At 32.0% G+C, this 26560-nt stretch overlaps 1 protein-coding gene across 1 annotated transcript; it reads left to right on the top strand.

The window, feature by feature from the left end:
* The first annotated feature begins 2409 nt into the window (after nucleotides 1-2409).
* Nucleotides 2410-26560, top strand: LOC139512288 (pappalysin-1-like). The gene is made up of 21 exons (XM_071299792.1): nucleotides 2410-2956; nucleotides 8182-9220; nucleotides 10261-10406; nucleotides 11009-11302; nucleotides 11753-11874; nucleotides 12712-12898; nucleotides 13273-13396; nucleotides 14425-14608; nucleotides 15364-15536; nucleotides 15773-15901; nucleotides 16382-16467; nucleotides 16817-17016; nucleotides 17779-17859; nucleotides 19466-19688; nucleotides 20104-20350; nucleotides 21024-21214; nucleotides 22495-22699; nucleotides 23307-23469; nucleotides 24561-24699; nucleotides 25503-25702; nucleotides 26000-26560. The coding sequence occupies exons 1-21, from the start codon at nucleotides 2557-2559 to the stop codon at nucleotides 26270-26272; spliced, it is 4806 nt and encodes a 1601-aa protein (XP_071155893.1). The 5' UTR covers nucleotides 2410-2556; the 3' UTR covers nucleotides 26273-26560.

The following is a 26560-nucleotide window of genomic DNA, read 5'->3' as shown; positions in this document are numbered from 1 at the left end:
AGTTAGGGTTCCGTATAGCATACCTTTAAATTCCTACTATCAATATCTTATTCCTTTTATATCGGTCGACCTTAGCATGCTAAAGAAACTACCTATGGTATGAATTGTTAATTTTCATGTGCTGAATAAGTATGAAATATTTGTCAATGGATGTTTAACAAATATTTAAAATCATGAATTAAATTCAAACATATTGTTGCATCTTTGACATTTGGAATCTGTAGAAGTTGAAACATAATTGCCAATCATATGATACCACGATTTTTTATTTTGTATATATTTTCTCTACTATATTCAATCTTGGTTAAATAATTAATACTTGTGACACCTATATATATAACCCCCCCCCCCCCCACACACACACACACAATAATCCAAAGGTCTCCTGACATCAGCTTCAAGGACAACCACTTTTCCAACATTTTAAGGACGTAACAGGACGCAGGACTATTACTTTTCAGTATAAAAAAAAAACAGTCTCGCCATCACCTCAATTTATTTTTTTAGACTTATTCAAACTTATTTCTTTCCCTAAATCGTCTGTAGCTTTGGATAACATTTTGACTAGTTATGTTACTGTTTCCTTGTTCAGGGTTTAGATGGGGTGTCCTTCAATTCTAAATTTTTTTTTTCAGTTTTTTCTTTCTTTATAATTTTGCCTATTGTTCTAGATTGTTTTTTTTTTTTAAATCTATCAACCCATTGATTTCTATTCTTTACTTTTTTGTTCTTTTTTTTTTATTATTCCTTGTTTCTTATTATACATTTTTCTGTAGTAGCAGTCCGTTGATCACTATCCAGTAACTAAATATTGAAGTCACTAAATGTAGCATAGCATGTCTTGTTCAAGGAAAACAATAACATATTTTAAATGTATTTTCCTATCAAATATTAAATAATCATCGGTCAATGCCCAGATTGGTCGTTGGTGTTATAAATTTGTCTATAAAAATACAGACGAGACTTGTACATAAAAATGTCTGAATGCATGATTAAGTTAAGTTCAGGCAGTTTAATAGAAAGTTCACTGGTAAAAGAAACAGTGCCAGTGGTGTCAATAAATCAGTTAAACACAAATCTTGAATTGTCCTTCATTGACGTAAGTTACTTTTTTTGTTTACATTTTTTCGTGAGGAAGTAACATGTACTGAAATGAACTTGAAGGTACATTGCATTTTACCAAAACACAGTCTATACTCCGACTTTAAACACATGCCAAAGGCCAAACTATTATTGTTAAAGGTATTCTGTTAACAACAAAAGAACAAAAGATGAATAAAACTTATATTCCTGACTTTGTAAGGTATTCTCTTAGTATGTAGAAATGGTGGATTGAACCTAGTTTTATAGAAGTCAAACCTCTAACTTGTATGACAGTGGCATACCATTCCATTATATTTAAAACAATGGATGAACAAATCAAAATAGACACAATAGGCAAAAAATGTCAAAAATAGGGTTACAGCAGACAACACTTTTAAAATATATACTTTTACATTTAACCTTAAAGTTTTTAAACCGTTACCTAATAAAATATTAAAAGGACCAATGTTCAAATACTTGCAAAAACAAGAACTTTTATCTATTTGAAAAAATATCATCACTCAATAGTATTTGTAGCTCAACTGTCGTGTATAAGCCTTTACATATATTATTTAACTTTGAATAATTAAATTTAACCTTGAATAATCTTACATTTTCTTTTGAATAGTAACGATTTCATCATTAATTCATCTGTATTGTTGAAGAAAGATGAGAGACACTTAACAGTCGGAGGTGCATCAAAGTGCATTCATATTATGATTCAAGTTTTGTTGATCTTTCAAACATGTGTAATTCAAAAATATATAAAAAAAACTTTAGAAAAATATTACAGCAAAGCAAAGTTGTTCCAGAATCATGACCCCTCGTTTAAAAAAGGGTGGAGCGCACAAAAAATATATAATATAATAGATCCGTTACAGGAAGCATACAGTTTTTATGCATTTACAAACAACTAACAATTTGTTCGTCTTAACGGATTGTCATACTTTAATGATTACAATGGGGTCAGAATCCCATGTTACAATACAAAATCAAACGGCATGATCGTCCTTGCATGTGTACGTTATTTTATGGGTGGTATGTAATCCATTTTAATCTGTTTTTTAATTAATTAAAATAGTACTATAAATCTATACTAGTAACAATGGGGTGTTTCTTCTTAACAAGTTTTGGACAGTTTCAAACTTTCATGACCTTCTATATGTTGAGGTCACTTCACACTGTATATATTCATCCGAATTTAAAAATTGATTTTATTATTTAGTAAACATCTCACAGACTTAATAGTACATCCGTACGTAAACAACTACATTTTTCATGAATGTCTTGGATAGTGTGAAATTCCATTAGAAAATTATTCTTAGTATTGGAAAACCGTCAAACAGCGAAAACATTTAAATGTTCTTTATGGGAAAACAATAGATATGTCTGGTTCACTAGAACTTATGTCATTTGTTTGTTGTTGAGAGTCTGTAAAAAGAAAGTAACATTAATATTTGTCAGATCGGCAAAATGGACATTGCACGGAATAACTTTTTTCAATACATATGTATTGGAATTATTATATATATGTTCAATGAGACAAATAGTTCAAGAAGTATCAAGGAAACTATTCTAAAAAATATATATCACAAGGAAGCTGTCGTCAAAGAAATTGAGAATTTAAGAAAAAAGTCAAATACGGTGTGTACCAAACCAAAAAGAAAAGGCGATAAAATTCATCATCTTATTCGACATCCAAGAGATACAACAAGTGTCTATGATAAACTTGGCACCCAGAGCGCTGTGTATTTTTCTGGAAAAGAAATTCTGAAGTTAAAAGCATTTTATTCTAAAATTCCGAGTGGCAGTTTTACATTAAGTTTATTGTTAAATCCCGAGGGAGGACAACATGACCCAGTCACCATACTAGGTAAGAAAGTCGTATTAATAATTTGGTTTTCACAACTTATTAATCGGATTACGTCTTTATTAAATACAAGCATTATAATTTTCATTAAATCAGCTATAACTTATGATTTCTGTTTAATATGTAATTATCACACCTACATAATAAAAATTAAAATATGTGTGTTAAGAAATGTCAAGTTAAAGTTTTCAATTCTAATGAAATCCGATCTTTTTTACAATCGTTATGAGAAAAATAATTACAAAAATAAACGGATACAGTCAAGTTTACTCCGAAAATGTATGAAATAGTATATTTACTTCTTGTATTTACGTTAAAGAGGTTCTAAGTATTGATTTAAGTCTAAAGTCCAATATTTTACACTCCTGTTTAGTTAAAAAGGATAATAACATAAACACGTTGTAGTAATTTTGAAGTCCAAAGTCTAAGATTAAAAGATACCAATAATTGATTAAACATCGATAATACATGTATCACCTTAAGTAAGAATCCAGACCAAACTTATTCAAAGTCATGTGAACCAATTTTTTTTTGTTGTTTTATTGTTATCGAAAAATTATTTGAACCAATGCATGCATGTATACCAAAATAAGTCCTGTAAGCACGTTTTTAAAAAAATATTTATTACGTATTAAAATTACAAATACTATTTCATCCAGTGGTTATTGATCGCAAGCTAATTAACTTTCGAGTTTGTTGTCGATGTTTTTCGGATCGTGGCATTGATACACAACCAACACAGACCAGATGGAGCAGTGAATTGATAGAGCCATGGTTATATTTTTGTGTTTTCTATGCGCTTCCATTTGTGAATTAAACTTTTGTTTAATAGTTTTTAAATGTTTTGTTGTATTAAATTTGTTCTTCACATATCAATTTGTACTATTTACTTGCTATGCACGTTCGTTTACATTCTTTCGTCACGGTTTTCCCTCGAACTTGCGCTTTGCGGTAGCCAAATTTAAAAGTTCTAACGAAAGTTCTCGTAGTTAAGGTCAATGCATACGGGGAAATATCGGCGAATTTGTCTACGGGAAGACAATAATTTATTAGCATAAAATTAAGGAAGATTTTGATAATATAATGGATTTTCTTATATAAAAAGTTCACGTTTTATATTTTTTTTTCTTTTTTGCTTATGTGCTTTGTCTATATGCCTTTTTGTAATTTTTTGTCACATATGACGTGACTCTGTACTTTTAAAAATATCCCGTCATTGTGTTATTGTGCTTTGATAATTTTTTGTATTCGTTTCTTTAATTTTTGCTAATGTGCTTCTCTGTTATATAATTTTGTTTATATTATAGTGATTAATATTAAACACAATGCAGACTGCTGTACCCCTATTTTTAACAATTTTACCTATAATGTCTGTTTGTTTTGTTCACACATCGTTGTCGATTTAATGGAATTGTATGCGACTGTCATACAAGTAAGAGGTTTAGCTAGCTATAAAACCAGGGGTCTGTTGTTCAACTTGTCGTCAGTGCTAACGCGTCGTTAAAAATTCTTAATCATTCGATTAAAATCAATCATTTGAGTAGTTTAATCACAATTTGAACGACAGACCCCAGATTTAATCAACCATTTCCTACATAAGAAAATGTCTGTACCAAGTCAAGAATATGACAGTTGTTATTCATTCGTTTGATGTGTTTGAGCCTTTGGTTTTGCCATTTGATTAAGGACTTTCCGTTTTGAATTTTCTTCGGAGTTATTTTTTTTTTTGTGATTTACTTTTATTTATAACTGTTAAATAACTTAGCTTATCGTCTACATAAAACATTAACTTAAAAAAAATTATGTGAAGTTTCATTATAATTCGATAAGTTAACTAAAAAATAATGATGATTTTACAAAATAACATTTGCAATCCTTAAACAAAATTAAATGAATACAAGTGTCAAGATCATGAACACAATATTTATTATTGTCACTGCTGTGTTGACATGAATTGTCATTGTTATTGTTTTAATTATAAATTATTTACAAAATTATTTTTTTTGAAAATTTTTGAAATTGTAAGGCTTTTCTACCTCCGAAACAGTTTACCTTACCTGTATTTGGCGAAACGTCTAGGAAATTTTGGTCATCAATGCTCATTGTACTTTTCACCTTTTTAACTTTATTTATATTCGAGCGTCACTGATGAGTATTTTGTAGACGAAACCCGCGTCTGGTGCAACTACAAAAATTCAATCCTTGTATCTGTCATGAGTTCATTTATTATGATCTATAATATTAATGATGATTCATTCCAGTTTTTTTGTCATTTTACACTTTTCCATATTTGTATTTAGTATTGATAGTTTATTTCAAACAAAATCAATCCCAAGGTTTGAATAGATACTTAGTATAGAACTATAGCCCTAGACTTCGCACGTCTTTGTGGTATAAAACCTGTGCCAACATTGGGTCTTCGTGTGGCTGTGAGGAATGTACAAATTCGCAACCAAGTCGTGTCTGAATGGGGATGTTTAATGCAATACCTTGCATGTGTGATGAGAGTGTCATGCTCTCTGCACGTCAAAGAATCTATGCACCAACTCTTGGAGGGGTCAGTAGGTGGACTGCTCAAAGGCAAAACGTTCGTCTCTATTCAACTCATCTATATTTCTCCCGAAAGTTTGTGTAATAAAAAGAAAGTAGAATAATGTGGATTTTTGTTTTTAAATGTACACGAAGTGAAAGTGACCACCATGATTTCAACTAGAAGCGCTTCAGTGCCTCATGCACACAATCTAATGGTCTCTAACTTTATTTCTTTCACTAAAATTCACCGTAACAGCTCCATGTATATTTTTCGAGGTTCTCAAATTACGATTGAATTTTCTCTTTATTATGCCAAATTTTAAATGCGTAAAGATACATAGCCATACATAGATATAAAGTAAATTATGGTAGGGGATCTGGTTAATTATAATTCAGCTTGAGGCAATAGATAGAAATATAAAAGCAGTTGGTAACTTGTAAGTCATGTCAGTACTTCAAAGTGATGAATGCATACATATTTTCATTTAAAATAGGTTATATTTCATCGAACTATTTTACTAAAGTAATCGATAGTAATCGATGATTACATCATGATTTTTGCTGTAATCGATTAAATTACGATTACTTGTAATCGATTAAATTACGATTACATGTAATCGAAAATGTCTTCAGATTACTGTCGATTACTGGAAAAATGTAATCAATTACAGATTACAGATTACGATTACCCCATCCCTGCTGCTAATAGATTTAGGCAAATACAGAGTATTAATTTTTATAAAAAGAAATTAGAGGAAAGCTTGAACATACCGGTAACTTAAATTTATTCGAAGAAGATAGGGCTATCTATTGTCTTTTAAACGATGCAAAAATTTGCACACGCACATGATTAATTTGCTATTTGTATCTTAAATTCTCTTATACAGTGATGTGTAGTTCAGTAATATTCAATGCCTTTGAGAGTAAAACAAATACACTTCTTTTCAACTATTGGATATTGTTTTAAGTAAATCATCGCGGTGAATATCCTGACCTAACTAGAGTTGGACCGAAATGGGGGGATAGAGAGTATATGTAAAAAAAACATTTGTTTTTAGTATTTTTCTCTTCGGCTCTCGTCCTACTCCCCTTTTATAGAATAAAAGATCCGCTAAGGCTACTATACTTACACATCAGAATCGATTGATAACACTACTAGGCATTTTTTCACTTACAAATTGAATCCAAACTCTTGAAAACTGCCAAGATATTCTCCACAGTCATCATGTACTTAAATGCATGTCTAGACGCTTGATAATGCCTTATAACGTGTTCGTTAACGCTTCAAGAATAAAATACCAGCGGGAATTAAAATAATGTGTTATGTGATGTCTGACTTACGTTTGAAACGTGACAAATGTTCACAAAACAACACGTTGCAACTTCAATATACAGTGTAAATAATTGGATTAGAATATAATGTCTTACATCGTTATTCTCCTTATTACAATGAATTATTATTAAATGTTGTTTTTCTATCTCAAAAAGAACAGTATGACTGTTTAAGATAATTAAATTCTTAGGATAGCCTTGTCAATAAAAGAGAGGCGACTGATACCAAAGGGACATTCATAGTAGAAAAAAATGAAAAGACAAAATAACAAAAATATGTTTTCAACAAAACATAGAAAACAAAAGACTGAGCAACAAGAACCCCGCAAAGACGTCACGGTCACATGACTAAATTATGTCTATGGTCTGATAACAAAATAACGTCAGCCAATCAAAAGACGCGTTACATCCAAAATTAAATTATTCTAGAATACAGTGATTTACCAAATTAATTTCACTACGATAAACTGAATAATTAGTGTTCTCTGATAAGGAGTTCAGCGTTCTTTGTACAGTAATAAATGATTTTCATGTTTACCAAAATGACATTTTTTGAATTTTTATATGAAAAGTAAAATGATAGGGGGAAAACTATTTTAAACATCCCGCCATTATGCTATTGTTCTATTGTAATGCCATTATGTTATTGTTCTATAATTATAATTTTGAAAATACTTTGAACGACAAAATTATTTTATATCTCTTCCTGTGTGACGTTTACATTCTGACGTCAAACACGCGACTCTACCATAGAGTTGATGCGAACCTTGCCATTCAGTCACAGGACTTCAAATATTTTAATGCTTTATGGGTTGAATTAAAATACATATAAAAGCAAGCAATGAATGTGGTTGCTAAATTTGAAAGATGCTTTTTGTGCTTCTTTGTTAAATATTTGTTTGTTTTTGTTATAATTGAGATTGTGACACGGTGATGACTGCTGTACCTCTATTTTGACAATTTTACCTATTATGTTTGTTTTGTTCACGCATTGTTGCAAATATAAAGGAATTTGATGCGACTATCATACAAGTGAGAGGTTTAGCGCTATAAAACCAGGTTCAATCCACCATTTTCTACATTTGAAAATGCCTGTACCAAGTCAGGAATATGACAGTTGTTGTCCATTCGTTTGATATGATTTTCTAGTTGATTAGGGACTTACAGTTTTGAATTTTTCCTCGGAGTTCAGTATTGTTGTGATTTTATTTTTTACCCTGTATGGTAGGGGAAAAACCCAAGGAGGCTGAACATCTGACAAAAAGTCCTTAACCTAACCCATGTACATCTTTTAAGGTTAATGATATAACTACTATAGTATGATGTATAAGTGCTTTATATACGTTAGGCATATTTTATTTCAGAGCTTGTAGATATTTGTAATGGAAAACAAACACACAACTGGTTGAAAATTGGAATTGCTAGTAATCCCGAAATTCTCAATTCTGGACAGAAATATTTTGTTACTTTAAAGACAGAAAGGAGTAAACATGCATCTACTGTTTATACAGATACTAACTACAAACCCGAAGAATGGACCGCCATTGTTGTAACGTATGACAAACATGTACTTAAGCTGTACAGGGACGGTGCATTAGTGGCTGTAGACAGACATCAGCATGGAGCGATTTTCCAAAAGGTTTCACAAAACTGTAAAACCATTCTGATTGGAGGGGACGAACATTCAAAAACCTTTTACCGAGGATCATTAAAAGATTTATTTATCTGGAATTATGCTAAAAATCATTCTGAATTAGAAGATTCAAATGGCAAAGATGACCGGCTTTTTGTATCTGATAGTTTTACAGATGCAAAGAAATGGCGGTCGTTGTTCAAAACACCACCGCACATTATACAAAGGGTTACATTATCAACCTCCAGTCAAATTGTAATCAAAGCGCCACCTTGTGGCGAAACAGTGTGTGATGATCCAGTTTTACTGAAATCGTACAGAGAAAATTCAAACTTAAGGCATTTTAAAGAAATTAATTATAAAGTTTACAATTTAATGAACGATGATGGTTCCCAGCCACAAATTACTAGAAAGCAGTTACAAAAGCAACATTTAGCACTTATAGATGCATTCTCACCGCATAATATAACATTTAAGCAAGACGTTAAAAATATTAAAAGCACATTTCTCAGACAGGCTACAGTGCTTTACACATGTGATTCAATATCTATTGGTGATAATGTTTGCGACGATGACTGTTTTCATGCCAAAACCGGATATGATGGCGGTGATTGTGATGATCTACTTCCGGCAGTCGCAGAATGCGACCTGATATCTATTGCAGATGGCAATTGTGATCCAGAATGTAACAAATTTATATGGGAATGGGATGGTGGAGATTGCTGTACACCAGGTTCTGATGTTTGTTTTAATCCTGAATCGCAGCATCGGTAAGTATTCTAACGTTTGCTTTTTCTGTGTAGTCTCTGACATTGCCCCCCCCCCCCCCCCCTAAAATTGGTATTATTTGATGCTTGGTAGATAATTTGATCATGAGCAGTTGCAGTATAAAATAGGATGTTCAGAAAACAGTTACCCCATTCGCATATCTTCAGTTTCATAACTGACAACTATTCATCTGTCAGGGTCATTATTTCCAACAATTTTCCAAAGTGTACAAAACATACACTTTTTCAGATCCCCACCCTCCTTCAAAAAGTGTACCTCAACCATTTTCAGATTTAAAGACAAGAATCAATCACTCTTAATAAAAAGAAGATCAAGCATATTAAAGTTTAGTTTTACATAGTTGCATTGAAAATAATTTGAAACATATCTGACAGTTTTATTTTTATTAAAAAAAACGTGTACGGTAAAAATGTTGATTTTTTAACCCCCTCCCCCAAGCTTACCTTTTGTACACTTCGGAATATGATTGACAATTATGGGTGACCCATAAATAAGAAGGACTAAAAAATTACAAACGGAAAAGGAAAAAAATTGAGACGGAAACAAAATACAGAATATTATATTTGGTTTTCGTTTATTATTTTTATTTTTTATAATTCATACATAATCAGACCATTAGTTTTTTTCTTTTAAATTGATTTATATAAGCTTTGGATTTCAAATATTTTGGCCACGAGCATCACTGAAGAGACATGTATTGTCGAAATGCGCATCTGGTGCAAGAAAATTGGTACCGTTAATTTTATTATTATAGCTAACTAGGCGATATGGGTTTTACTCATTGCTTATTTCGGGGACGATTCTAATGGTTTATATACAATTTCTAACCATGTCTTACTGTTATAATTTCAAACATAATTTCAAACAATATTGATGCCTTCGGTTACTGAAAAATAATTGACAATTAAGGCGTTTTGGTTTTTTTTACTCTCGAAATTAACAATAAGCTTTCAAGTTACAAAGCTTTTTAAATACTGATTGCTTAAGTAACAAAATTATATTAACATACACTATATTGTAGAGGTTACCTTAGCAAAGATGAATTTCAAGACATGGTCGGCGAGGATAGTTCTAGCCAACTTAACATTTATCTGGCCTCGACAATAAACACGGATGTTGCGGGTCTGTCCACATACCCTTGGGACAAACACGTGTATGGCATAAACGGTATGTTTCAAAATAGAAAAGGTAGCATTGCACTAGCTTACATTTGTTTTAATATACTATAATGATTTATTGATGGTTCCAAATTGTGTCAAAAAGTTTGGACTATTGCTGTAAAATTTTAAATGTGTCATGCACATAACAGTTGTTTTCCATTCGTTTGATGTGTTTGAGCTTTTGATTTCAGTGCCATTTGATATGGGAATTTCCGTTTTGAATTTTCCTTTGAGTTCGGCATTTTTGTTATTTTACCTTTGTTCTGCCGTTTTTTTGTGATTTGCATGCAACAACAACGAGGTAAAAAAAAATTGAATTGTATATTGCCGCATTTTTGCGCCTGTCCCAAGTCAGGAGCCTCTGGCCTTTGTTAGTCTTGTATTATTTTAATTTTAGTTTCTTGTGTACAATTTGGAAATTAGTATGGCGTTCATTATCACTGAACTAGTATATATTTGTTTAGGGGCCATCTGAAGGACGCCTCCGGGTGCGGGATTTTCTCGCTACATTGAAGACCTGTTGGTGACCTTCTGCTGTTGTTTTTTTCTATGGTCGGGTTGTTGTCTCTTTGGCACATTCGCCATTTCCATTCTATTTTTATGTTATAGGTGGTGTGATTGTACCTCCAGAATCGTTTGGTGCATCAGGTAAAATGAAAGGTTTGATACATGAGATAGGACATGTCCTTGGCCTATGGCACGTGCACCATGGTATATCGGAAATGGATTGTGACGATCCCTGTGTAGAGACACATGCGTCTTTAGAACTTGGAGATCTTTGTTCTGATACCGAACCTACACCAGATAATAAACAATGCCATGATCCAGATGGTAGTATAAAGTCAACATGTGGTCTAGAAAGCTTCAGAAACACCCCATTCAATAACTACATGAGTTATGCTGGTAAGTCCGACTATAGATTATAATACTGATTTTTTTCTTCGGAAATTTTGCTTTTAAAACACACCTACGTGTAACTGTTAGCCAAAACAGTTTTGAACTTTGTGATATCGTGATATATAGTGGTCGACAAAATGGATGAAATAATTGGATACATTCATAAGCGATTTAAAGATTGATTCCACAAATTTTAATATATTTTTCAAATCTTTCTCATCAGTTGATTTGCTTGTTTGTTTTTCATTTAGTTGCAAACATTATAGGAAAACGGCCACCAAAAGTTGGAATAAAACCATTTATGCTTTTTTCGGTAATGAACTCAAATTTATTTTTTAACTTTGAATTTGACTTAAAAGCTGCCTTTCGGGAAATTATTTGAATTGCTCAAATAGAAGTTAGTCGTCAAGCAGTTTTCTTGAAACATTTATATACGTTTTTGTGTACTTATACTAGATGATAGCTGTATAAATAGTTTCACATCTGACCAGAGTGCACGAATGCACTGTTACCTTGACCTTGTATACAAACCATGGAGGACAGAAAAGAAACCAACACCAGTACCACTGCCACCAAAAGTAAGTTGTCATTAGAATTTCGTTGTCTCCCTTTGATATTCTGGTTATCTTTCAGATAATGGACAGACTGGTCAGTCTATTTGACGAAACTAATACTATCTGAAGAGGAGTAGCAACAACTTTCAAGCGAAGACCGAAACTCATAAACTCGAGCAAACAATTAAACGCAGAACTACGGGAAAGTTCGGAGAGCGGACGATCGATCTTGCATCGGAAGTTGGGGTAGCAATGTCAAACTAGAATACAATCATATTCCTTTATATTCATTACAAGTAAAAAAGCATAGACATCTTAATATTATTTTAATGCGAATCGTTTAAATGTCGTCATTGGTGTTTTATTGTAATTCAGTTGAAATTTCTTTTTCAATTCTTACATAGTTCTCAAAACCAAAATCATTACAAACATTTCAATCAACATCTTCGGGATGTAATTACATAAGTAAATTTCGAAAAGAAAGTATATAAAAAATAGCATAAAAATGACAATATACAGAGCAGCATTATTTATAACTAGAATTATGGGTAATATGGGCTATCGAAAATAATAGTGATAATAGATACATGTGACGTGTTGTCGGTCATTTAAAACACGAATAATGCATGGTTAATTTCCAGTCTGCCTTATCAAAATGTCCGTTTTACGAAAAGACCAGCTAAACTTTTACATCAATTAAGTTGTGATGTAATTTTTATCTAGCAAATTACACATCAGTATTATCAACAATGTTTTATATCCCACCATATAATGAATTGACTTAATATAAATTTATATTTAGAAAAATATATTTATTTAAATAGATCTGCTATAAATAAGAAATTTCACATTTTTCTTTAGATCGCAAGATCTACCAATGCAAGTATTACCATCAGCTGGATATCTCCCCTTGGCTCTAATCAAGCATTTCCGAAAACTATATGCGACGTTTGTAAACCTGATGGAAGTGCTGCTCAGTATGCCCACAATGCCACAGCATCGCATCCAGAGAGTTTTCTGTACTTATCCCAACCAATGCAAGCTGCAGGTAAATCAAAGCACTTGTTATTGGAACAATTTTAAAAGTGTATGTTGCTAAAGTCAATCTGTCTTTTTTTCTTTTTATACTGACTGGCTTCTGTATCAACTTAACAAATAATACACGATTGTGTTGTAGTCTAGATTCTAAGTACTGACATTCTGTATTTTCTTAATTACCTATTAAAGTGTTCTTTGTACTCGTCTATGTAATACACATCCAGTCGTTGTGTTATTTGGCTATGGTGATGTTGATGTATTCTTTTCTTTCGTTTTTGCTAAGGTGCTGTGTCTATATGACTTTTTGTTTTTCTTTGTTGACATATGTGTTTGTTTTATAGTGCTTAAGGTTATTATACAATTATTAATTACTTTATTGCTCAGGTTCACCAGATTCTGAGACATGTACAGCCAGTGACAAGGTTTGGATGATGCCTGACAGTTATACCTGTCAGAGAATGGAGTGTTACATAGACCTTGAGTTTAACTTCAAATTCATACCTGACAAGTAAGAATATCGTAGACATTAATTATAATTAGTATTTACTATTTGTTCAAGCTGGATTCAGAAATACTTATACATATAGTATAGTATTAAACAACTCAAATGTTTATAGATGATTTCAACCGTTTAAACCATACGAAACTACCGAAACAGGATCATTGCTTAACATCCGATCGCCAATACAAATTACAATAATTACAATTTACGGTTCTAGTTGTATATATGTTTACCATTAAGATTGTGATGACATTGACAAACGTTTGAAGATTGGAGAAGAGTTTTCGTAATGTATCATTCGTTTCATACTACAACTGAATCGGTATTGCTGCTGGTTGATTTTCAGACCATCCGCGTAGTACATGTGCAGCTTATCTTGATCTTGTAATTGAACTTTAACTAAAGTTAGCTCTGTCAAAAAATTCAACCTTATACCGTTCTGATTGCTGTGTTTAAGCCAATTTGCATTGAATGCACTCAAACTATTTTTGGTTTTGGCTTTCCAATCATTTGGACCTGATGTTCATTTTGCAGGAAAAAATAGTTAGGTTGTCGTTTAAAAACTGTCCGGAAACTGCATACCACGAGAGTATTTTGGGTCTTTAACAATTCCTTTTTCTATTTTACCTGACATCACACCAACCAAGTTTTTGTAGGGTTCGTGTTGCTTAGTTTTTAGTTTTCTATGTTGTGTCTTGTGTACTATTGTTGTTTTCTTTTTTAGCCATGGCGTTGTCAGTTTACTTTTGAACTATGAGTTTGAATGTCCCTCTGGTATCTTTCGGCTCTCTTTTAAAACTGCATACAGAAATCACCTTACAATTACACTTTTTTGCACTATCCCTCATTCAATATCTATTTAACACGTTAAATTTATGTTAGCATTAATGCATATAACAGAGGGGAAAAAGCAAACAGATAGATAGATATTGCATCTTACCCTATAAGCTTCAACTTTTATAAAAGCTGTGCTACCAAGTCTGAATTACTAAGAAAAGCGATATAAATGAATACTTTATCAACCATTTGTTTAGATTGAGTATATGGGTACCTTATACTGGATCCGTTGATGACTTCATTTTGACAGGAATGGGTGATCCAATCAAATTTATAGAAATCACGACAGACGATCTTACAGTGATTCCATTGGATAGTTTTCCTGCTTCATGTGATAATGCGTTGTCAATCAGACTGAATGTAAGAAGACCTGTCGTAAAGGTATGTACGACTAGCATCATTTACTTATACTTTCAGTTGTCATTAGGTACTTAATTGCTATGACTGCAGTAGAAAACATGTTTTCTAAAAAATGACAAATGTACACTCTACTGTTATTGGTTGTTGTCAGTTACTGTATATCAATAAGCCTTCACTGAGAAGTGTTGTACATTGATTTACAAACACATCATGGCTATTGTGTTATATACAAAACTCATACCGAGCATATATCTCCCAATTGATACGATATTCCCGGGATTGTATTTCCTGTCATGATTTCCTTGATAGAGGGTTGCTGCTTACAAGGAACCTATTAAACCAAGAGTTCCAAATGGTTAAGAAATAAAGCATCCCTTCGTAAGTTTTACGGACGCCATCACGAGTTGATTGATCGTTATGGAATGTCGGTTTCACAAATGATATCGGATATGTTTCTTAAGTCGTAACTACAATCCCGTTCCCTTTTCACGAATATGACCTACTGAATTAGACTATTTATCGGGTTTTAATAATACGAGCAACACGACGGGTGCCACATGTGGAGCAGGATCTGCTTACAATGTACCCTTCCGGAGCATCCCTAGCTTTTGGTGGGGTTCGTGTTGATTAGTCTTTAGTTTTCTATGTTGTGTACTATTATTTGTTTGATTGCTTTTTCTCTTTAAGCCCTAGCGTTGTGAGATTATTTTCGATCAATGAGTTTGAATGTCCTTTTGGTACCTTTCAAACCCTCTTCAATACATTTTCTCGTACAGGTACGAATATATGTGCAGCATCCATACACAGCTATAGATGCAGCAGAATTATCAACAAGTACGCCCGCATCAGAATGTGCGTTGTGTAGACAGCAAAAGTACAGGGTCATCAGATATCCGGAAATTACAGGGAACCAGTTAATTCAGACCAGTAAAACAGAATTCACAGACCGGTAAAATCATTTTATTCAAATATTCGGAAATTATTTTAAATTTTTTTTTAGACTGATATTTAACTAGGAAGTTTTTCAGATGACTTATTTTCTAGAACCATTGATTCGAATAAATTGTTCTGGTATGCAATATTAAATTTACGAAACGAATGAAGAATTTACGTATTTAAAAAAAATGTCGTTGACATATTCCATTACTTTATTAAAAGAATATGAAAATTCTATTAATATTTCAGGGACATCCAACATAATACTACATATACGTACAGTATACTAGTTGTAACCGGAAACCATGAAAGTGTACCATCACCGTCTGTCGATTTTATCGTTGGTCAGTCTTTCTGTGGAGATGGTCATGTTAACACGTGAGTATTGTTGATTGGTCATTTCTTTTCATGAGACAATTATAAAAAAAAAATCGAGATTTTGAAAAATCAATACTGTATGAAATGAAATCGGTGTCGTTCGTATTCCATATAGATATCTGAAATTTCCCTTTTCATTTAAACCTAGTTATATCATAAAAATTTAGATACTTTGACTTCTACCTATTTAACTTCTGTATCTATGTTTAAGACTTATCAAAATAAGACGAAGTTTAAATGTCAATAACCAACAAACATACGACAGTTGTTCTAAAAACTTAATCAAGGGACATTTAGATTTATACACCCGGCCTTCAATTATCGAAAAGTGTCTATTTCTTTTCATTAATCATGTTAATATTGTGATTTTATTGGGTAAATAATGTTTAATAATTAAAGGCAGTTATCTACTACAAATGTAAAACCATACTTGATATATTCATAAAAATATTAATGCCGATTTTAATTTTTTGATAAAAGTGGTGAGAAGTGTGATGATGGTAACACAATAGATGGCGATGGGTGTGATATTGATTGCAAAGAAGAAGAATTCTTTAAATGCGCAGGTATGCTAATATATGTAATGATTAATAAATCATCAATGAACATAATAAAACAGAATATCTTGGTGTGTTTACCCATGGGCACTTCAAACATTCACTTTCAATTTCAAAATGATGTTCGAATCTAGTATCGTTTACTATTCGTCTTTCTACAGTGAGTCAGACCTGCGACATTTCTATGTTTTCACTATCCCTACACAAAGTTCATTGTCACGTTTTTTTTTAATTGTAGCAGGTTACTTTTTGGGTTGGTAACTTTTTTTTTTATCTTTGTAGTTTAAATAATTGAAACTCCTATTCTCATATTCAAATTCAACCGAACTTTACTAACATTTGCAATACTTCCTTCTAGGAGAACCTAGTCATTGTTTTATTCATGATGGTGATGGTATTTGTGAAGATTTTGAGCGGCCATACAGCGTTACAGACTGCGGATATTATACCCCTCCAGGTTTTGAAGACCAGTGGGCCAAAACAGCAGTTGCAAATCCAGAATTCCAGGATGATACATGTCCAGAGTCGCTAATCATAGGAATTCCTTCCAGGAACCAGGTAAGTTGGTGTGGTTTCATTCTCAAGGTTCTTGATTCGGAGAAAAGTAAGTTTCAAATTATTGATTGTTTGTTTTCACAACACTCAGTGGAAGCATGTAGATACAGAACGATAATTTATTGAAATATATCCAATAGGTTGGTAATAAAAATAAAGTAGACCGAGTCGGCAGTTACAACTGCTTTTGGAAAATGAGGATACGTCAACAATTCTATTGACCCTTTTGGAGCGTATAAGATTACCACCGATGTTTTGTTGCGTGAGAGTAACTCAATCTTCTGTTTGTATGTGTGGTGTTTTGTGTTTGAATTTTCATTAGTTGGTTGGTTTGGGGCAATGTGTTCTTTGTTTTGATTCAATTTGTAGGTTTTGATTTCCCACTTGGTATCTTTTATCCTTTCAGTAATTGTTTTTTAAATGCAGATAGTACGATAAGCTCTTCAGAAGAGTCCTGTTATTTGTCGGGTTGTAGTCTGGGATGACCATATTTGAACCCTATTCAACATTTTGATATAGCCTTACGACGAGACTTATATAAGAATTCATATCAGTTTTTAGTTTAGACAACTAAAGGTAACAGTTGTATACCGCTGTTCAAAAGGCATAACTGGATTTAGCGATAACAAATCCTTGCCACAAACCAAAACAGAAAAACTTTGCAAAAATAAGATTTTTAAGAGTTTACTCGGTAATAATATTAATGCGACAGTTTTATTCCCTTTTCTTTCTTTAAACCAACCATTTAAAATGTATATTTTCTAGAAATGTGTAAGCAATACTGTTCCTGATGAATACTGGAGTCCATGTAACAATTATGGAAAGGAGGATAATTATTGGATAGAGGTATTTTGTATATGTTCAGGCAACAATAGTATATCGCTGTTCAAAAGTCATAAATCGATTAAGAGAAAAATAAATCCGGGTTACAAACTAAAACCGAAGGAAACACATCAACTATTAGAGGCAAACAACGAAAAAACAGAAACACCGAACTGCAACATAACAAAATGCTAACATACATTAAAACGTTTGTGGTATCTACCAGGGATGGGGTAATTAAAAAATGTAATGGCAATTAAGTGTAATGCATTACCACGTGCCTTGTAATTGAATGTAATGTGTAATTGATGACTTTTTTAATTACATGTAATGGTAATTTTATTAATTACAATAAAAAAAAAGCATGTAATGCTAAATTACTTTTGAATTACATTTCAATTACACGTACTTTTATGATTTAAATGATAAGATATTGTCTACATATAGATAATTTTTTTTGACAAACAGAAATGTTACTAAATTAGTAGTCTTTTAACTTTAAAAAAAAATGTGATAATCATTTATTGGTGTTGTCAGTTTCTAAGAAAGATCTTTATCTTACATGTAAATAAATTGATAACATGTATGCATACCATCAATACATGTATGTATGGTAAAAAAAATATGTAAAATTTTCTTAGACAGTTCATTTAGAATTTAAATCACTGCATTCAGTTTGTCAAATTAGTATACACAAAAGGATTATAGAAATAAAAGTTATCAGCTGTAAAAACAAATGTCAATTACTCATACTAAATGTGTAATAAAACAGTCTAGGGACAATGCCACTAGTACATGTATTTTGTCTAATTAGCAAAATATTGCTAATATTTAGACATTATACATTGTTTATGCTAAAAAATATTTTCAATCCAGTGACAAGATTACTTTTGAATAATTGTAAAGTAAAAAAAAATGGACAATTTTTTATTTTATATTATGTTTAATTAAATGGCTTCATTTCTGGGTTTTCAATAAACCCCTTTATGTATTGGCAAGTTAATAGGAACACATTCCTTCTATCAACACATCTTATGATCAAGCAATACCTGCCACATCTGCTCCTGTCAAAAACAAAGTGTTCATACCAGAGAGGTGCAGACTAAATGACAAAACATTAAAAATAATAATGATGATCAAATGCAATGCTAAAACTAAGCTTACGTGAATATTTTACACATGCTATATATACATGATTTTTTTGTTTAAAAAAAATTATAATGAAATGTAATGTGTAATTTAATTAATTACTTTGGGAAAATAATTGAATTTTAATTAATTACATTTCAAAAACTGTGTAATTAGTGTTATTGACCATTTTTCCAATGTTATGTGTAATTTAATTAATTACATTCCAATGTAATTGACCCCAAGTCTGGTATCTATTGGTATTAAGCTAAAGTACTTTACATGGTGTCTTTCAAAGCTTAAATTCATATTTTGCAAACATTATTTTTATCCATACCAACTGTGTATTTTTGTGAGTTCATAGACAGAGTTGTAAAAAATAATAAGAGTGTTGTGTCGGCTTTATCAAATGACAATGTCTGGTACTACTGTTAATATAAAAGTCAGGATAAAACGTAATGTCGTAAAACATCAATTCATATTTCAACAATGTTTATTGCAGATCTATTTTGGAAAACCCAAGGTTGCAACAGAAATAATTATACACTTCGGATCAGACGGATTAGATGATCTGAATAGAAAACAGTTGATGAGGATCGAACTTATTACCAATGACAACATAACCAAGACTTTAACTCCGGCAATCCATTCTATCTCATGTAAACACAACCCGATTCATGTGCCAATCATTCATGACTTGACACAGCAATTCTTCCTTACTAAAGGTGAACAATAGTTTAACTCATAGCAATTATTAATTCGGGCAAATATAAGTTCATGGTAAAAGAATGACTAGAACTTCGTATGAATTACTAGTTATGTTGTCAAGTCGGAAGAAATAAGTTTTTGGAGCCATCCATACTTTGGTGATTTTTGCTTTCGTTTGTATGTTTACACTTGTCAGCATGAATGCATGCAATTGCTTCTTCATGTACATGTATTGGGTAAAAATGTTGATCACGTTCATTTAAAAAAAATGATTTGTAAGGCGCAACCCATACTTTTGTGATTTTTCACGTTTTACGATATTTTTAAATTGGTACCGTGAATGTCATTTCTATGTTTATAAGCATGTATTGGATACAAAATTATAATTCCTTATATTTATTCAAAACCTTGATTTTTCATCTTTCTCTCTAGGCGTGAGGATAAAGTTTTCCTCACCAAGGATCAGCATAGCAGGTGCTCGTTTGAGGTCTTCTAAATTCTTAGACCCAGTGACGATCGCATCTTGTGACTCTATGGAATTATATGATCCCTCTGTAGGAAGATGTTTCAACAGATCATGTAACAGACCTGTTTGTGGGACTCCACGTGTAAAGCATGGTGTTCCAATGTGTAATGGTAAAAGAGAGGGAAGCGTATGTACAGTCAAATGCAATCAGGGGTAAGAAATATACTGTATATACATATGATTGATGACTAAGAATACAGCTTTTCCGGTAGTGTTTTTTGTTGCATGTTATTTTTTTTTAATCGACAAGCTAACATTACCAATAAAAATTACACTGGCTTGCTTTCATGTTACACACACAAAACAATTAATCATAAATTACACGCGAATAATAGTGAGGAGATTAAAAGAAATAGAGACATATCTTCAACTTTTTGCCATAATTGTTCTTGAAATAAATCTGCAAAGTCTTTATGGATCAACGTTGTATCTGTGTTTATCCCACTATAAATCAATTTTCCATACAAATTAAACAAATGTGATACAATATATGTGCATATTGGAGACTCTTATGTGTATATTTTCGGAACAAATGATTAAAAAGATCAAAACAATCATAATAAAACATGTTTTAATGATATTAATGATGACTTAACAACTCATTCACTAACAAATAAAAGTCCGTGTCTTTTAATCTAGATAGTACATCATAGCATCTGGAATGATCGTGATGAAAATTCACCAATAAGTGTTAGTCGATATACCTTTTATAATGATATAACAAATCTATCTAATTGTATATTAAATACCAAATGAAAACATCTGTAGCACTAACAGTAATCTTTAAAAAGGGGCGTATGACAAGGCGAAATTTCTTCTCTTTCAGGTACGTATTGGAAGGTCGTGTTAACGAGTTAATTTGTGTTAACGGAACATGGCAGAGTTACACTTCTTTATCGTGTGTTCCCGTTGACTGTGGCGAGCCATACATTCCGTATGCAAGTATTTCATGTCCAGATGGATTCCAATATGGAGATAAATGCAACTTCAACTGTAAAGCACCGTCCAGATTACAGGGTGAATATTGATATGGAGACTACACTAAAAATCATATGCAGACTTCAGTTTACATATTCTGAATACGTTAACACAATCCACACATATCACTTGATACATAAATAAAGGCAACAGTAGTATACCGCTGTTCAAAATTCGTAAATCTATGAACAAAAAACAAAAGCGGGGTAACAAACGAAAACTGAGGGAAACGCATTAAATATAAGAGGAAAACAACGACACAACATTAAAATGTAACACACACAGCAATGGACTAAGCATTAGACAAAATCCGATGAGAATAACCAATATAACATCAAAACCAAATACATGAATTTAGGATAGAAAAGTACCGTGACACGTCTTATAGTAATGTGAATTCACACTGAAATATAGGAGAAAACAAACGACACAACCGAAACACAACGTTAAAATGTTACACACACATAAACTATGATATAACAATTGACATATACAACATATTTTTATTAATTCGCCGTTCTAGACAAGTTTCTCTATTAAAAAAAAAAACTATACAGTAAACAGCACATATAAGCTCTACCCATAAGTTTGACATTCTAATCTACTGTGTACGTTTGTTTCGTTCAGGCATCGTTGTCAATATAATGGAATTTTATGCTACTGTCATACAATTGAAAGTTTAAGCTAGCTATAAAACCAGGTTCAATCCACCATTTTACATTTTTAAAAATGCCTGTACTAAGTCAGGAGTATGACTGTTGTTATCCTTTCGTTTAATATGTTTGAGCTTTTAATTTTGCAATTTGAATTTGATTATGGATTTTCCTTTTTGAGTTTTCCTCGGAGTTCAGTATTTTTTTATTGTTACTTTTTATATTCTACAATTTCAACAAATGAGGACGGACTTATAGGCTGTATAAACACTCAAAATTATTTTTAAATGTTAGTTTCGCATGTGAATTCATGTATCAAGCTCACAGGTTTATATTATATAAACGTATGTTTACAAAATTTTGAATTTTTGAAATACTAAGGCTTTTCTACCTCAGGCATAGATTACCTTCGCTGTATTTGGCAAAACTTTTAGGAATTTTGGTCCTCAATGCTCTTCAACTTCGTACTTTAATTGGCCTTTTTAACTTTTTTGGATTCGAGCGTCACTGATGAGTCTTTGATAGACGTAACGAGCGTCTGGCGTATATACAAAATTTAGTCCTGGTATCTATGATGAGTTTATTTGGTTATTCACCAACCCAAATTTTCATAAGTTATAAGAAATATAGTAAATGTTTACCAAATTGATATTTGGTACTTTAAAGGTGATGTCTCAACAATACAATGTGATTCTGAAGGAACCTGGTCTTTACCAAATTCGTTTTGTCAAATACACTGTAAAGCACCATCAGTCACCGATGATGCCAGACTCATGACTAAAGCATGTAAAAGGGGATATCATGGCCTTGGAAAAGTTTGCAAGTTCAAATGTGAGAAAGAATTCCATGTAGTAGGAAAGAGCAATTTCAGGTTTGAATTGTAGCTTTTTTTATTATTAATTTGTGTGAAAATATATGTCAACAGTCTACTAACAATTGTTCTTTCGTAAAATTAAACAGGATACATGTTTTGTTTGTATTCACGAATAAGCAAAGTTTGAAATGGTTGCAACCACATATTTATGACCTAAAAAATATTTGTTGTGAAGTATTCACATTCTACTTCTTCCTATGTCGTGTGTAAACTAATTTTTCTTTTTTGCATTATGTCGATAATTATATTTAAGCATTAAACAAGGTTATGTTAACTCTCTTTATTTATTACTTTTTACACGTAATCCAAAGGATATATAATTAACCATATTTTAGTCTTGAATACATTATTTATTAATTATTTGTAATGCGTTCATCATTCTAGTTTCTTCGTTTAGTTACTTCGAGCAATCTCGATACTCCTGTCTCAGCTCCCACTGTTAGTCGACCTGAAACTTTCTCAATTGTTTTTGTAATACATTGTTCAACATGTCAAAGAAAAAAAACAACAAAGAAATAACAATAGCAAATACTTTGTACTGTTATCATAAATATCATTTTAGATTACTACACCTGGAATTTATGCATATAACTTTTATTCACAGAAAAATATATAAACTTGAATGTGATGAGGATGGATTGTGGAAAGGTGAAACTTGTGTACCAATTACATGTCCACCGCCAGACATAGTGTTCCAAGGTTTATATAGATGTACAGATCTGTTCAATGTAGGCAGTACATGTACAATGATATGTCCAGATAACCCAGTATGTATATATAAAACGATTCCTTTTTATGCCCCACCTACGATAGTGGAGGGGCATTATGTTTTCTGGTCTGTGCCTCCGTTCGTTCGTTCGTCCGTCCGTCTGTGCGTCCGTTCGCCTCAGGTTAAAGTTTTTGGTCAAGGTAGTTTTTGAAGAAGTTGAAGTTCAATCAATTTGAAACTTAGTACACATGTTCCCCATGATATGATCTTTTTAATTTTAATGCCAAAATATAGTTTTGACCCCAATTTCATGGTCCACTGAACAAAGAAAATGATAGTGCGAAGTTCAGGTTAAAGTTATTGGTCAAGGTAGTTTTTGATGAAGTTTAAGTTGCATCAACTTGAAACTTAGTACACATGTCCCTTATGATATGATCTTTCTAATTTTAATTCCAAATTTAAGTTTTGACCCCAATTTCACGGTCCACTGAACATAGAAAATGATTGTGCGAGTGGGGCATCCGTGTACTATGGACACATTCTTGTTTTCAGTATATGTTTCAGAATAAGAAATTAAAAATAAGTTTTAAATTACGTACGTCCGAAGCTCTTTTCTGGAATTACCTTCATCAGGAACTCGCAGAGCCACAAAGCTACAATGCATTACAGAAATGCTAAAGATTTTTCAGTTTTGTAAGACCTTTTTTATACAAAAAGAAAATACTTGTTACAAAATTACTTAGATAGCAATAGTTTTCTTGAATTGAGCTTGTTAGATAAGTAAGCAAACTAACTTTTAATCCAAATTCAATAAAAGAGGAAGACTTAAAACTTCATAAACCATATAAAAACACCACAATGTAAACAAAATCAACAAGCATGATATAGAAAACTAATAGTTTATTACGCTGTTATCGCGTTTCGTCTTGACATGAATTATCAGTGGTTCAATGAGGAGTTTTTAACGCTTAAACACTAAGTAAAACTGAGTGTTATTTTATATATATCTTTATTTAAATGATTCATATATAAGATGGAAAATGTCTACTATATTTGTTTGGTATTGCTGTGTTGACATTGCAAATGTTTCAGAAACTTACAATGTATATTGTCTCATAGGTACTTGTGATTTTACATCTATTTGTTTAGGTAACACACGTGATTAATTGTGGAATAGATGGTACCTGGAACAACAGTTTTAGTATTTGTAAATCGTCCCTAACTGGATCATGTCCTACTGTTGCTGAGAGTACAAAGGTTAAATTCAACTGTCATGGGAATAAAGTAGGCAAGTATCGTAAAATATAAATGTTAAAATATACCAAAAAAAAGTAAATATACTGGACTCAAATGGCAATATCAAATACTCAAACACATCAAACAAACGGATAAAGATCACGCTAACTCAAAGACGACAGACATCAACAAAAGAAAAATGTAGAGAAAAAATATAGGCACTATAAGAAGCACGCAAATTATGTATGAAGGAGGGAGTATCAACATTAACTACATCAATAAAATCAGGTATGAAATATGATGCTCCGAAATTATATTTACTTTCTACACTCTAACAAATGTAGTGGCAGCTGTTATGTTGCCAGTGACAAATTAAAATATAATAATTAATGTCAATCGGTATTTTCAAGCCTGAGCTTAAATCTATTTTGTACACTGAGCTTAAATCTATTTTGTACACTGGACTTAAATCTATTTTGTACACTGGACTTACATCTATTTTGTACACTTTTCAAAATGTTTTGCATATATTGTTTGTGTAACTCGACTTGAGTATGTCTGAAATAGATTTTGATTTAGACATATATGATTAATATCAATAAATCAATGTAGAAAAATACAGAACAATATAAACTACAAAGGTACTCAAGTATGGTACTTTCATTGATAATATGTAAAAGTACCGACAATGAATGTTTTCGGTTATATTAGAATCTTATCGAAAACTATCTTATTTTGCCTTTCGCCCATTGACTGACATTAGAATATTTTTTTCATATTACAAAATTCAGTTAAATTTATCAATATTATAATTTGAAATTGATGCCCTAAATTTAAACCTAATTAATATTTTAGGCGATCAATGTGATGTAGACTGCTTCTTACCAGAAGCTGTTCCAATAGTAAATGGTCATTCAAATAAAGTGAGAGGTAGACTTGCAAGTATTACCGACAGTTATCAAGACAAAGGTCCAGTACGACATATTACATGTTCAGTGTTACTAGAGTGGACACCAGACCCAGAAACTATAACATGCAAAGCAGAATGTAATAAGGTATGAACAAGCTGTGTATTTATCAAATTTTTACAAGTTAGTAATTATAACTGTCTTAGATCGTTTCTCGTTTGGCCGTACGGTGACCTATAGGTGCTTTCATCTACGGAATATGGGTATCTGATGGATAGATGTCACATAGGTAATCTTACCACATTTATATATTATAGAGATGTTTCTATGTTCACTTAATTTGTTCTTTATATTCAATAAAGAAGAATATGAGGTTGCAATTTTAGCCCTTGTACGGTTTTATATTTGTTGAACATTTTTATTTCTCCCTTTTTTATATTGTAGTCCAATATAGCAGATGGGTTATGTCAGGCTAATTACAATACAAAGGAATGCTCATGGGACGGCGGAGACTGTTGCAAATCAACAGTATTTGACGGATTTGTTTTGTCTATTCCATCTACATGTGGTAAACCCTGTAGCTGTCTTGACCCAAATGCTGCTGAAAACAGAACATACAAACACCACATAAAGGCCAGCAAGAAGAAATCTAGGAGTAGACTTATAACACTCAGTCGATATGCATGGAAACATTCGTTTCCTAGAAAAAGTCGTTAGATTTGTTTACAATGTTATCAGTTTCATTGATTATAACGTTTATATTTACTAGTATTTCAATCTATTGTTCCAAACGGACATGACAGTGTACTTTATTGATTTAAAATGTTTCTTAAGCAAAACGAATTGATGTTCTACGTGTGTACATCGAAGTTTGCAGGAAATTTCAAAGTGATGTAATATACAAACATTTAAAAACAAATATTTTTAATACAGCTGAACTATGGAAACAGGTGATGGTTGTTGTTGGACTTATAGTTTGGATCTTGACGTAAGAAATTTTCGTGA

Source organism: Mytilus edulis, chromosome 2 (genome assembly GCF_963676685.1).
Source record: "Mytilus edulis chromosome 2, xbMytEdul2.2, whole genome shotgun sequence".
Classification (NCBI taxonomy): domain Eukaryota; kingdom Metazoa; phylum Mollusca; class Bivalvia; order Mytilida; family Mytilidae; genus Mytilus; species Mytilus edulis.
This window is presented reverse-complemented; position numbering and strand designations above follow the sequence as displayed.

Excerpts from the sequence above, each read along its gene's own strand:
- LOC139512288 (XM_071299792.1), top strand. The coding sequence starts at position 2,557 with ATGGACATTGCACGGAATAACTTTTTTCAATACATATGTATTGGAATT. Across the intron at positions 2,957-8,181 it reads TGACCCAGTCACCATACTAG|AGCTTGTAGATATTTGTAAT; the intron begins GTAAGAAAGTCG and ends ATTTTATTTCAG. Across the intron at positions 17,017-17,778 it reads GAATTCCTTCCAGGAACCAG|AAATGTGTAAGCAATACTGT; the intron begins GTAAGTTGGTGT and ends TATATTTTCTAG.